At 38.5% G+C, this 13,868-nt stretch overlaps 1 protein-coding gene across 2 annotated transcripts in view; it reads left to right on the top strand.

The window, feature by feature from the left end:
- Positions 1 to 11,787, top strand: part of STK17A (serine/threonine kinase 17a) — a 39,471-nt gene extending 27,684 nt beyond the window's left edge. Inside the window, exons 4-8 of one of the 2 annotated variants that reach the window (XM_047832682.1) lie at positions 5,394 to 5,520; positions 9,407 to 9,455; positions 9,544 to 9,723; positions 10,564 to 10,679; positions 10,779 to 11,787. In XM_047832682.1, coding sequence (XP_047688638.1) covers positions 5,394 to 5,520; positions 9,407 to 9,455; positions 9,544 to 9,723; positions 10,564 to 10,679; positions 10,779 to 10,888 — 582 coding nt within the window. In that variant the 3' untranslated portion in view covers positions 10,889 to 11,787. Of the gene's footprint in view, positions 1 to 5,393; positions 5,521 to 9,406; positions 9,456 to 9,543; positions 9,724 to 10,563 lie in introns of both variants that reach the window. The other variant, XM_047832671.1, reaches the window with a different exon arrangement.
- The last annotated feature ends 2,081 nt before the right edge of the window (positions 11,788 to 13,868 follow it).

Raw genomic sequence — 13,868 nt, 5'->3', positions numbered from 1 at the left:
TTTTATATAAAATCACAGATTACACTGAGCCATGGTATGGTTATTTTCACTGTTGAGAAGTCTGTTTTTGTGAATGAAGTTTTCAAAACTTCATATGTTTTCAAAATGAAGTACAGTCTGTGATTGCATAGTGGTAATATGGACATTATGCAAGAGATGTTAAGAATTCCTAAACATTTACTGGGATATCACTTAGATCCTTTTTTATTAACAACGTTTATAGCTGCAGTGTTCAGTCCAGTACCACTAACCATTTGTGGTTGTTGAGTACTTGAGAACTGTGATGTATTCAAAGTGTGAACTCTACACCAGATTTCAAGGACTTAGTATGGAAAAGAAAAAGCAAAATATCTCAATAATTTATATATTACATGTTGAAGGGATATCTTAGACATATTGAATTAAAAAATAATTTCATCTGTTTCATTTTACTTTTTATAATATGGCTACTAGACAATGTTAAATTACATTCTGTGACTTGCAGTACCTTTCATAGGACAGCACCAGTTTAGAGAGTATCCACAGATAATTAAGCCAGAATGGCCTGTAACGTAAAGATCGCTTAGTCTTTCAACTTACTTTTCAACCTATTACAATCTAGCTTTTTCTCCCATGGTTTTACTAAAAATTACTTTCTCAGAAGTCTTTCAGACTTTGGTTATTTGCTATATTCAGTAGCTTTTTCTTAGTCCTCATTCTTCCCCTCATCCCATTTGATGATCCTCTCCTTCCTTTCTTACTACAACACGATGCCTGTGTTCTTTGCCTCCCTCTCAGACTGCTATTTCTGAGTGCCTTCATCACTCTTGTTGTCTCTCGTTAGATGTGGTTATCAGCCAAAACTCCTCTTGGCCACTTCTCTTCTGCCATATTCTCTTCCTCTTGTTTACTTCCATGGTTTTAGTCTTGCCTCTGTGCCCTTGCTTTCCATAGCAGTATCCTCAGCCTTTTATTCTCTCCAGACTGAATTTCCAACTGTTCTGGGTGGTTCTGCGGGCACCTCAGATTCTGGGTCTGAGAATCAAAATTGAACCAGTTGTCCTCTCTTGCTGACCTGACTATATTAGTCAGTGAATGACATAAGCACCTTATTGTTCCTGCTCCTACACAGCAACAGTCACAATGGGCTGTGGATTTTGCCACTGTAATGTGTAAAGTTTCTTCTGTGTTTTTTCATTCCATGCTTCATCATATCCCTCACTCACGCTCTCCCTGTCAAGACTTTAAAAATAGGATAAAGGCACATTCTTCAGAGACATTCTTGTATTTGATGATACTTTGCATGTGTCATGCTATATATTGGCTCACCTGTATGTATTCTTTGGCATGTGACGTTTTCATTTCCTGGAATGTCCTCTTGCCCTCCCCTGTGGTCTGACTTCTTCCAGTTCTTCCAGAATGGCTCAGAAAGCCCTGATTCTTGTCCGTCCACCCTCTTTGTGCCTGCCACCACTTTTGTCCCTTTCACCTTTGTGCTGTTCTCCAGTGTGCAGTCCCTCCACTAGTAGCTTGTCCTTGCCTTGGGTGAGGTCTTTCCTCTCCCTGGAATGCTCCCTGCCTACCCCACCCCCCAAAGTATTCTGCCATGACGTACCTTCTTAGCATTGTTTTCTCCCCAAATACTGTCTTAGAGAAACCTTCCCCAACTATTCTGAATATAACATGCATATGCACACAAACACACACAACAGGCACTGTCATCCATTACCCTACTCTGAGTTCTCCTTGGTGCTTAAAACTACCTGAGGTATTATTATTTATTCATATTTGTTTGTCCCCATTAGAATGTAAGGTTCCAAAAGAACAGGGAACTCACGTCTTATTTTCTGTTATTTTTCCAGTATGCAGTCCATAATTTTTTTTTTTTTTTAATAAATGTCAAAATCCTTTTTATCCTTCAGGGTCTGCTCACTTACCTCCTGTGTAATTCTCCAAGGCTGAATTATTCCCTCTTATTTATTTGTTATACCTGAGCACTTTGTCTATGACAGCACTTAAAATGCACAGCAGAGTTAGTCAAGCCTGATATAGGTGCTTCTGTTTTCTCTTCTGATGGTGATCTCTCTGTCAGTAGGGACTTGTTATCACTCATATTTACAGTGCCTCCACTCCTGACACAAAATAGACACCCTTCAAATTGTTTTTTATAGTTAGTTATGTTTTTTCCTTTCTTTCAAACAGCAAATAACGTGTGCCTCCCATGTGCTGGCATGGATCCTGGTGCTATCACAGTGACCAGTACGGTGGCGCATGGATCTTTAGATTCTCCCCATCCTCTGTTTCTGAATCCAGACCTTGAATAATCTACAAGTATTTTCTGATAAGGGCAGAATGGATGGTTGGGTCAACATTGAACGCCTTTAAAAAGGGACTGTCTACACTTCAACTTCTTTTTTCATATTGCAGCTCTTCACTGTTGAACATTGTTAGAATCTGCTTCACTGCCCTCCTGGGCCTTCCCAGCAAGTTGACACCAGGAAAAGAAGAATGAGGAAAAGTATACAAAGACACTTTTGTGAGAGAGAGCATGGCAAGTAGGAGAGACTGAACAGTGTCCATTGAGACTCACTGTCCCTGGGCCAAGGGCAGCAAGTTTATAATGAGGCTAGAGAGCTAGGCAAGAGCTCGAATTAGCGGCTTCCAAATACATTTGGAAGTTAAGAGTAATGGGAAGCTACTGAGGGGTTTAGGCAGGGGGGTGACCGATCAGATTTATATAGTGCAAAAGCTCCTTCTGGCTAAGTATGGGCAAAATAGATCCTAGCAAACCATTTAGGGTCTGTTGCAATTAAGCAAAAACTGATGGTAGCTTGAATGATTGTTTTCTAGTTGGAGAGAAATAAGTAAAGTTTAGAAGTGCTTACATTTATGATTTAAAATCAGTAGGATATGGTGACACGTTAGTTAAATGAGGAGAAAGTGGGGAGAGAGGAATGACCAAGGTGATTCTTAGTGCTTTCTTCTGCCCTGCTGGGTGAGGATGGCATTCCCTGGGGTGTAATGACCATTGACATACAGGAAATCTGATTTGGGAGGGAAAATAGGAGTCTGGTTTGGGCATGTTGAATTCGAGATAGCCTTGAGACATCAAAGGAGAGAGATTAGGTAAGCAGTTGGTTGAAGAGTCTGAGCCAGAGATAAAATCTGTGACTCCTAATGTATAGGTGATAATTAAGCCTTGGGTACAGATACCTTGTATGAAGTGAGAGTGTGGAGTGAAAAGAGCAAAAAGCCTCAAGATCAGGCTGTGAGAAACCCACCATTTAATGGGCCAGTTAAAGGAAGATGAGGAGACACACACAGCAGCCAGAGTATTAGGAGGAAGACCAGGGTAGTGTTTGTTCTGGAAGCCAAGAGAAAAAGAGTTTGTAAACAAGGAAGGAGTGGCGGCAATGCCAAGCATTGCTAAGGTGGTAGTCCAGAAAGCATGGAAATATGTCGCTGGATTTTAGTGACCTGCGGTAGAGGAATGAGGACACAGAAGCCCAGTGGAGTGGTTGAATATGCATGGAAGGAAAGGAAATGTTAACATTCATTGTAAAACTCTGGAGAACCACAGTGTGATGGAGAAGACAGAAAAATACAATTAGCTAAATAGTGTGATAAGTTTGCGATGTATAAGATGTTGTGGAATAGAGAGGGGTCAGGCATCAAACCCTCCCTGGAAGACCAGAGGGGGCATCAGAAAAGGCTGTATTGAGGAATCAGTGCTTTGTTGAAAGCCACCATGCATGGAGTGAATGACGAAACTAAATTTGTCCGGGAGAGAGCTTCCTGAGAAAAGGCAATACATAATGCAAAAGCATAAGATGTGGGAGTGCACATCTTGTTTAGGGATTACAGCTTGTTGGATTTGGAACACAGATTGCCTACAGAATAGTGACAGGAGGTTAATCTTAGAGAGGAAGCAGAAGCTGGGTTATAAAACACTTGGGGTGCTACAGTGAGGTATTTATACTTTATTAGTACTGGTGCTTCTCAATTTATCTTTGGAAATTTTCTTAATGGCAGAAGACAGTAAGTGTAGACTTTCTGAAGCAACACAAACTTTTCTTTCAAGTGCCATTTCAAAAATTCTAATGAATTTTATATTCTAGTCCATAATATATCTGTTTGACTTTTTATGTAAAAGTATCTTAGGTTATTTTCATTTGGGTTAAAAAAAAATGACTCCAGGAATATGAACCTTACTGATTTTGTGGCCTTGGGTAGTTCTCTCTCACCCATGGTCAAATACATCCCATTTGAGAGTGTGTCCATTGGTGAGGACTAGCATCAGTATCATGATCAGACTTACATTATGGTGAGATCGTTGTACAGTGAAGGATGGATTGAGGGTGGGGGCAGTTAGAGGCAGGAGTGTAGTAGTCCAGGTAAGAAATAATGAAAGCCCAAACTTTAAGCAGTGGGTTTTTTGCAATTTAAGAAATAGCATTGGCATGCCAATGACTTCACTAAGGGTGAGACATGGTTGAAAATGAAGGAGATGAAGTACTGTAGGATGATTCCCTAGTTGCTGAGCTGGGCATTGAAACTGGGAGTACAGAAGGGGAGGCATGGGTTTAGTGGGGTTTGAAGGAAGAACCTGTTCTTGAGGTGTTTACTGAACTGATGGCCTTTGCTCAGTAGTGGGAGCTGAAGGTGTGGCCCATTTCAGCCAAATGACAAGATCGATTTTAATTGGACCTATGAGTCGGCCAGGGGCTTAGGGTAGAAGGTAGATAGAGGTCATCAGCAGGTAAGTGGTAGCTGAAGCCTTGATAGTAGATGAGATTGCTGAAAGATAGAGGGCCAGTAGGCAAGAGATCTGGGGCAACACCAATATTTAAAAGGAAAGAAGGGAAAAAAATCCTAAGAAAACAGTGAGGGATCTATTGAGGAGGAAAATGTCCAAGAGGGCATATAAGGATGGTTGCCAGTAGTACATTATATAGCAATCAGTGTGTATAAAATGGTGCGTAAAAGACATCCATTGATTTGGTGGGTCTTTGATTATTAAAGATTTTATGATCTTAGGACAGATCTAGGAGAGGGGGCAAAATCCAGAATCAACTGCATTGAGAAGTGAGGGAATAGCAATAAGTATGTTGGCTAGAAAGAAATGCAGAGTCATAGGGGATTCCTTTATGAGTAGCTTGGTCTTGTTTTTAAAATAGGGGTAGATGCACATTATGGTCTGAGCAGGAGCCAGTATAAAGAAAGAGATTGTACAAGGCCTGTTGCCTTACACATCGTAAGTACATTGTAAAAATATTTGCTTAATGAATGACTGCTTATTGTTAAATTTGTCAATCTCAGTTTCACAGTTGAAATGTGTATGTTTTATGCACTACTTGCTCTTTCTATTCAGTCATGGTTTCATTAATTTGGAGAGTGGGATGTTATGTTTTTAGCCTCAGAATATTCTGCTGACAAGTGAATCTCCACTGGGTGACATTAAGATAGTTGATTTTGGTCTTTCAAGAATAATGAAGAACAGTGAAGAGCTCCGAGAAATTATGGGTACTCCTGAATATGTGGGTAAGTATTCATAAGATTGGGTTGTGTTGTGTGTTTGGGGTCAGGCATCATCTTCATTAGCAAATTCACATGTGGCATGATTAATAGTGGGGCCAGCCATCTGCTATGTTAAAATTCTGCCATCAGAGACTCCTTCCTTTGTATTAAATGTAAAAATGGTAAACTTTAAGGTACCAAACTGATGATCCCTTTCCCGAAAGGCTAACAGAATTTGAAGGTATTACTTCTAAAAAGAATAGAAGAGGATTTTCTTCACAAAGTGTAGGATATCATATTATCTGAAAGTGGGAGGATATTTAACAAGTAAGGGCCTTTAAAGAATTTCAAGTTCATAGTAAACATTGTTAAAGTAATTGCAAGCCCTGCAATTCCATAGATGTGTGAAACAGAGGGTATTTTGTTGGATTGATACAAGGTTGAGAACCTCTGCCAGAAAGAAAAAGGAGATTAAACTGTGAAGGTACTAGTAAGAGAGCAGCTGAAGTGATGAACTGTGGCTCTTAACGTTTGGTACAAAAATAAATAAACTGTGACCTTTTTGATAAACTGGAAGAAAAATAGGATGCAAAAGAATAGTGGTTTGAATGAGTAACAACAACAACAAAAAAGATACCTGTACGCAGAGCAAGGCAGTGAAATAATCTAAAGGTTGTGACCAGAGATTATAATATTAACATTTAAAATTTCAGAGATGAGGGCGCCTGGGTGGCGCAGTCGGTTAAGCGTCCGACTTCAGCCAGGTCACGATCTCGCGGTCCGTGAGTTCGAGCCCCGCGTCAGGCTCTGGGCGGATGGCTCGGAGCCTGGAGCCTGTTTCCGACTCTGTGTCTCCCTCTCTCTCTGCCCCTCCCCCGTTCATGCTCTGTCTCTCTCTGTCCCAAAAATAAATAAAAAACGTTGAAAAAAAAATTAAAATTTCAGAGATGAAACAGCCCTTTGTAATTTTAAGGCCTTGGATGTAGCTGTGGAAGGGCAGCTCTTTAGACCTGTAGGTCAAGAATCATAGATATGCTGGTGGCTGCGTGGGTCATGAACACGAGTGTGGAAGTTGTCAGAGGTGATGGCAGGCAGGTTAAGGAGGATGGTTTTTGTGTCCGATGACAGCAAGCACCCAGGGCCCATGCCTGAAGGGAAGCATATTTACCTGATAGAAGTGTCAGGTGGGCAGACAGGCTGCATTTTACAGGGTTTGGGGCGGCCTAGGCCTCCTTTCACAGAAGAGACAGTGAAAGTCATTGTTGAAGGAGCGGAGGATAGCGGGACTTTGTTTACAGGGGAAAGTTCATTCCAAGGACACAAGGCTGGGAGGACGATAGGGTTGAGGAAAACCAAGCTGTTTGGCAATGATAGTACAAAAAAATAACTCAAAGCTTTAACATAAGTCCTGCGATTTGAGAGGCGCCTCAGTGGCTCAGTCAGTTAAGCATGTGTCTTTGGCTCAGGTCATGAACTTGTGAGATCGAGCCCCGCATCAGGCTCTGTGCTGACAGATTCTCTGTCCCCCTCTCTCTCTGCCCTGCTTACACTCTCTGTCTGTCTCTCTCTCCCTCTCTCTCTCTCTCTCTCTCTCAAAAATAAACATAAAAAAATAAGTTCTACAATTTGAAATAGATCTTTAGTTAGGTAATAAATGATACCACAGGCAGAAAAACAACCTTGAAAATGTTGATGTATTCTTTGTGGCTAGAATACTTAAATTTCAGCAAGTGTCATGACCACAAAGTAAGGTTTAAGAATGTGGCTTAATAGGGCTTCATCTGGGAAAGAGGTAGTCCAGATATTTCAGCCAGTTTAGAGCATTATAGACTAGAATGAAGGGTTGTGAGCTGAGAATCTTATAGTAATTATTGCCCTGAATGAGTTTTGTTTTGTTTTATGCTTTCTGTGCTTTGGTAAATTCTAAATTTTCTACCAAGAGAGCTTTTTTTCCCTCCAAAAAATAGAAGTATCTTTATTATAAAAGTAATACAAATGCAATCCCAAACAACTAATCCCAATTAAATGGTTCAAAAGTATATAATAGAGAAAAACAAGGGGGCCTCTCCTCTTTCTTTCATGGACTTTTAGCGATGAGTGTAAGACTCCCACCTTGTTTTCTACACAGTATCACCTGCCTGGGAACGGTATACTATCTACTGGCTGTGTATGTGACCTCAGTACTGAAATCTCCGTACCTCATATTCCTCTGTCCATAACATGGGGCCATAATAATACTGCCTTATTGGATTTGCTATACCAAGCTCTTATATCAGTGTTCAGCATATAATCACAAAAAAGGAAGCTGTTTTTATTTCCTACCCCCTCTTCCCACCATCTTTTTTTTAATGTTTCAAGTTTTTATTTAAATTCTAGTTAGTTAACATACTAATAATCTTAGTTTCAGGAGTAGAATTTAGTGATTCATCACTTGTATACAACACCCAGTGCTCATCACAAGTGCCCTCCTTAATGCCTATCAGCCTTGTAGCTCATCCCCCGCCCCCCGGCTCCCTGCCCACCTCCCATCCAGCAACCCTCAGTTTGTTCTCTGTAGTTAAGAGTCTCTTTTATGGTTTGCCTCCCTCTGTTTTTATCTTATTTTATTTTTCATTCCCTTCCCCTATATGTTCATCTGTTTTGTTTCTTAAATTCCACAAATGAGTGAAATCATATGGTCTTCCCACCATCTTTTGCTCTGTGGTCTCTTATTTTACTTTTTCCCCTCCAGTAATTTGGATGCTATGCATTTCATTTTAAATTTCCTAGTAGTTTCTTTTAAAACTTTTAAATTTGAACTATTAAAAATTGTTTTACTGATAAAGTAAAACTTTTAAATAATACTTGTAGCTTCTGTTTCACAAGTCAGTTTCAGAAGTAGAAGTTGAGGAAATTTAACCTACTTAACATTTTCTCCCAACCTGTCATTCCTCATATTCAGGGGACGAGGGGAGAAGGTTGTCCCCAACCAATAATAAATATGTGACTTGAGTGTTTTGTCTTTTCCTAGAATTGGAACATCTTCATTCCCCCCTTTTTTTAAATCATAATTACAACAGTTGTTTAGTCTTTAATCTGTTTTTAAATGGATCCAGTACTTGATTGCCTATCTTTTCTTCCTATTTGCATATTTTTGAAAAAAAAATCATCTTTTGGTTGATTGGATTGTATCAATGAGTAGGTTTTTCTTTAAAGGAGGATTTTCATAAACCTCTCCTAAGTTTTTAAACATTTGCGAATGTCTTTCTATTGCTGTATGTGTGACAGCAGTTTAATTAAATATTATCAAAGCAAACTTGTTTTTTACAAACTCCACAGAGGCAACTTTGTGGTCTTTGTGTGTGATGCATGTCATCTGAGAATGCCCAGGACTCTTTTTTTTTTTTTTTTTTTTTAACTTTGTTGGCTGACTTTTTGTCAGTGGGTAGACCTTTTAAAGCTACAGCATGGAAAATAGATCAGGCATGTGGAATGAATGGGGAAGTCAGGAGGGGAAAGTACCCTGGACTGGGGTGGGAGGTAGGGAAGGAGAGTCACAGATGCATTGAGAAAGATTTGAAAGTAGTAATCTGTTAGATACAATGCATGATTATAGAGGATATGGGAAGAGAAAGGTGTCAGTTGTCAGTTTCTATTACAGTATTTATGCATTCAGATATTTTAAAAATATTAAGACCCAACAATGGAGGGTGCAGGTGGGAAAAATAAGCAAGTTAATTATATCTAGTTAGACTTTATAATAATTCAGATTAATTTACACAATATATATAATGTTAACTTATTTTAGCCCAAATCTTGAATAGTGTCTTAGAATTTCTGGTGGGTTTTTAAAAAAAAAACTTTTATCTTGAAAAGCAAATTAGGAATTTTTTTCACACACCTAAATGTTTTCTTCTGTTTCTGATACTAGCTCCTGAAATTCTTAGTTATGATCCTATCAGCATGGCAACAGATATGTGGTAAGAGCTATTTATGAAAAAATTTATCAAATTAGTTTCAAGAAATGAATAAGTCACTAATTTTTCTTACATTTTCATTCTGATTTAGGAGCATTGGAGTGTTAACATATGTCATGCTTACGGGAGTATCGCCTTTCTTAGGTGATGATAAACAAGAAACGTTCCTAAACATCTCTCAGATGAACTTAAGCTATTCTGAGGAAGAATTTGATGTTGTGTCTGAGTCTGCTATTAACTTCATTAAGACGCTTTTAGTTAAGAAACCTGAGTAAGTATTAGTTAATATTGATCTTTGTCAATTTTTGAGTGATATGCTCTGAACAAAAGCAGGTTAAACTGAAACACAAAAGTGTACACATTAAGCTAGATAAGACCTTGAGCTTATTATACCTATTGAAAGAAAAAGTGTCAAAACTGAGAATGTTTCGGAGCGCCTGGGTGGGCTCAGTTGGTTAAGCGTCGGACTTCGGCTCATGTCACAATCTCACAGTTTGTGGGTTTGAGCCATGTGTCAGATTCTGTGCTGACAGCTCAGAGCCTGGAGCCTGCTTTGGATTCTGTGTCTCCCTCTCTCTCTCTGGCCCTCCCCTTCTAGTGCTCTGTCTTTCTGTCTCTCTCAAAAAATTAATAAACATTTTTAAAAAAATGAGAATGTCTCTAGAAAATGTAAGCTGCCTCTCAGTATAACAGATATCCTCTGCTGTGTTTGATCTTCCAAAAGGACTTTTCAGAGACATTTAACTTAAAATATTTTTCATGATTGTGGGAATGGCATTGCACATAAACACCAAAACTTCCAGTCTTATCCAGGAATCACAATAAGATTCTTGTTAACTCTTCATAACTCCCAAAATATAATACAATAAATCTATCTTACGTTCTGATTTATTAAATGGGTTGATTTATAGATTTATTTATTCATTCACTTTTTTTTAAGATTTTATTTTTTTTTAAGTAATCTCTACACCAAATATGGGGCTTGAACTCACAACCTTGAGATCAAGAGTCTCATGCTGTACCAATTGAGCCACCCAGGCACCTCTCTTATGCTCCAGTTTATAATTGAAGTTTTAAACTACTTAAGTGTGAAATGTGTATCTTTTTATAGACATCGAGCCACAGCTGAAGAATGTCTAAAACATCCGTGGTTGACAGAGAGCAGTATTCAGGATCCTTCTTTCAAGGTGAAAGGGACATTAGAAGAAGCAAATGCACTCCAAGAAGGTGATTCTGTGCCTGAAATTAATTCAGATACTCAGAAACCAGAAACCGAGGAATCAGTTGTAACAGAGGAGTTAATTGTATTTACTTCATATACTTTAGGACAATGCAGACAGTCTGAAAAAGAGAAAATGGAGCAAAAGGCCATTTCCAAACGATTTAAATTTGAGGAACCTTTGCTACAAGAAATTCCAGGAGAATTTATCTACTGAGCAATACTTCCCTTTAGAACTTTAAGATTTCTACATTGAAAACATTAATATTATTTATGGACTTCTGGCCAAATGGTACATGTACTGAAAGTGGACAAACCAGGTATCACTGATAGAAAAAAAACTAAAATTACTTTGTCAAACTTGTGGATTTAGATATATCAAGACAGATTTATAAAGTTGCCAACCAGGAGTTTTAACGGGTAAAGTTATCTGTGTCAATGTTATTTTTAAGAAGGGAGATGTTTGAACCTTTTATTTCTAAATCCTATTTCTCCAGAATGAAAATTTGTTATGTAAAGATAATCTGTATTTACTTTCTTTAAAAATCCAAGTAAAAGTGCCAAATTAACATCTTTGTAAATCTATTTGCATTATTCTTGTGTATCTATATATGCATATATGTATTGATATCTTTACTAAAATTGATACTTTTTCACTTTGGATTTTTTTGGAGGAGTAAGATTTTAATTAGGTATCTTTCAAATTTTGAGACCTAGAATAACATCCATGATAGTTTAATAATGTCTTATTTTTATATTTTATTACTGCTTTGTATCGACTTGATTTGACTTCTTTTGTCTTTGTTTTTGCCTAATGCTTATAACCTATCAGTGAAAACCCTTGCTCATTTTTTTTTCTCTTCAATGTCACTAATAAGAGTGGTGGTGATTTTTCACTTCCCATTATTCTGGTTTTAAGGTCAAGGTAGGTTAAGTAATCCTGTAATATTAAACCAGCGTTGGCTTCTTGGCTGTTTCCCTCCTCACACCTTACATATTTACCCCTTTCATAAGGCTGTTCCCTGCCACCACCTCACATGCTTATCACCTAATTGTGGTCACTTGCAAGTGTCAGTGTGATCTGATCAACATGATGGTTGCTTTGATCAATGCAAAGACGCTGTTGTATTGTTTTTGTTAACAAAATACCCCAGAGAGGGGTAAGACTGGAAGCATATTCATCTTGGCCATCGAATCTCTATTTCTGTTGAGTTTATTAGACCTCAGATTGTATTAGGAAAAGTTCTAAAATGCCAAAATATTTATAAACTTTTATTTTGTTCATAAAAAATTTGACATTGGATACTTTGTCATTAGGGAGGAAGCCTTGTTCCCTAAAGATTTATAAAAATATACTCAGTAGAATGTAATTTGATTGGGATTGAACACTTCAATTGTAAGTAGGCCCCACAGTGAATAGTAAATTCTTATTTAAAAACATGGAAATGTAGGGGCGCATGGGTGGTTCAGTCGGCTGAGCGTCCGATTTCGGCTCAGGTCATGATCTCACAGCTTGTGGGTTTGAGCCCCGCATCGGGCTGTGTGCTGACAGCTCAGAGCCTGCTTCACATTCTGTGCCTCCCTCTCTCTCTGCCCCTCCCCCACTCGTGCCATGTCTCTCAAAAATAAATAAACACTAAAAAAATTTTTTTAAATGGAAATGTAAAAGTGTACACTGTGTAACTTGAAGCAACTAAATCTCTTTTTCACACAAAGTCTTAGTAGTGTCCTTATTTATCTTTCGCTAGGCTCAGGGTGTTAGATGCTCGTGAATGCAGTTGGTCTTTCCCGCGTGTACTTTGTGCACACGCCAGGCTTGTGCTGTGCACTGTGCCCTATACTGTGTACAGTTCAGACCAGTCCCTTTGCAGGCTGCTCTTTGGAAGTCACATGATGCTCTCTTCCTAGCATGGGTTCTCAGATGTCACATCCTGACAGTGGCAGCACCTCACCACCCGTTTCAGGTGTGTGCGGAGTTCAGTGTTACACATTTACCCTGTGGTCTGTAGTCACACCCAGCCCTGCTGGGCAGGTGCAGGGGCACCAGCAGATGAGATTGCTGAGGCAGTTCCATACATCAGGTTGCACTATTTTTTCATTAAATTGGCTTTATTTACACAGTTTCTAAATAAGTTCTAGAAGGAGGAAGAGGAAATTCTGCCATAGTGGCAGGGTTTTCGGTGAAAACTTCGGTTAAGCCTCAGGTAAGTCTTGGAAGAAATAAGACACAATTCGAGACAAATTTTTGTAAATATCTCTCTGACAAAAATAGGAGGGAGGTGAGAATACCCACTATTGAATGACATATTTTTATACTTGATAGATTTGTCCAGTTTTAAAATCAGAATCATTCAGATAACATTTAGACTTTTTCCAAGCCATTTTATATTACATTCAAAATAAATACATTTACTACAGTTGCTGTATTTGTTTTCCTTTAGCTGACCACTTAGCTGATTGCAGTGTGCTGATATCCCTACTTGCTTTTGTACCTTGAATTCAGAGTTGTACAGTGCCTTTTTTTTAGAAGCATTTATACTTGTAAAAGTATACTGAATTTTTTGTTTTATATGATATAAATAGAGCATGAAGAGTCTTCACAAAATTAGGCCAAATAAAAATCTTTCCATTAATGACTAACCAACTAGCTTTATACTTACCTAATACTGGTAATTTTGTCTTTTAACAAGTTTACAAAGAACTAAACAGTATTATTGAATTTAGTCATAGAATTTATAAGTCCAGTTTTAATTATAAAATTCACTAATAATTTAGCTTGATGAGAAGTTTGTGAAATATGCAAAATGTATATGTGGTTTTAGTCAATTGGGAAATTGTTGTTTTTTTTTTTTTTAATTTTTTTTTTTCAACGTTTATTTATTTTTGGGACAGAGAGAGACAGAGCATGAACGGGGGAGGGGCAGAGAGAGAGGGAGACACAGAATCGGAAACAGGCTCCAGGCTCTGAGCCATCAGCCCAGAGCCCGACACGGGGCTCGAACTCACGGACCGCTAGATCCTGACCTGGCTGAAGTCGGACGCCTAACCGACTGCGCCACCCAGGTGCCCCAGGGAAATTGTGTTTTAATGTTGTTTTGTGGTTTTCACATGAAAAGTAAGAGCAAAATGCCACTGTCCAGTGGTTGGATGCTAATTAAGAGACACCACAAACTCTTAAACTTTTACAACTGACCTCA

This window comes from Prionailurus viverrinus, chromosome A2 (assembly GCF_022837055.1).
Source record: "Prionailurus viverrinus isolate Anna chromosome A2, UM_Priviv_1.0, whole genome shotgun sequence".
In the NCBI taxonomy this organism is placed as follows: Eukaryota; Metazoa; Chordata; class Mammalia; order Carnivora; family Felidae; genus Prionailurus; species Prionailurus viverrinus.
The sequence above is the reverse complement of the archived record's forward strand: the minus strand, read 5'-3'. Positions and strand labels throughout refer to the sequence as shown.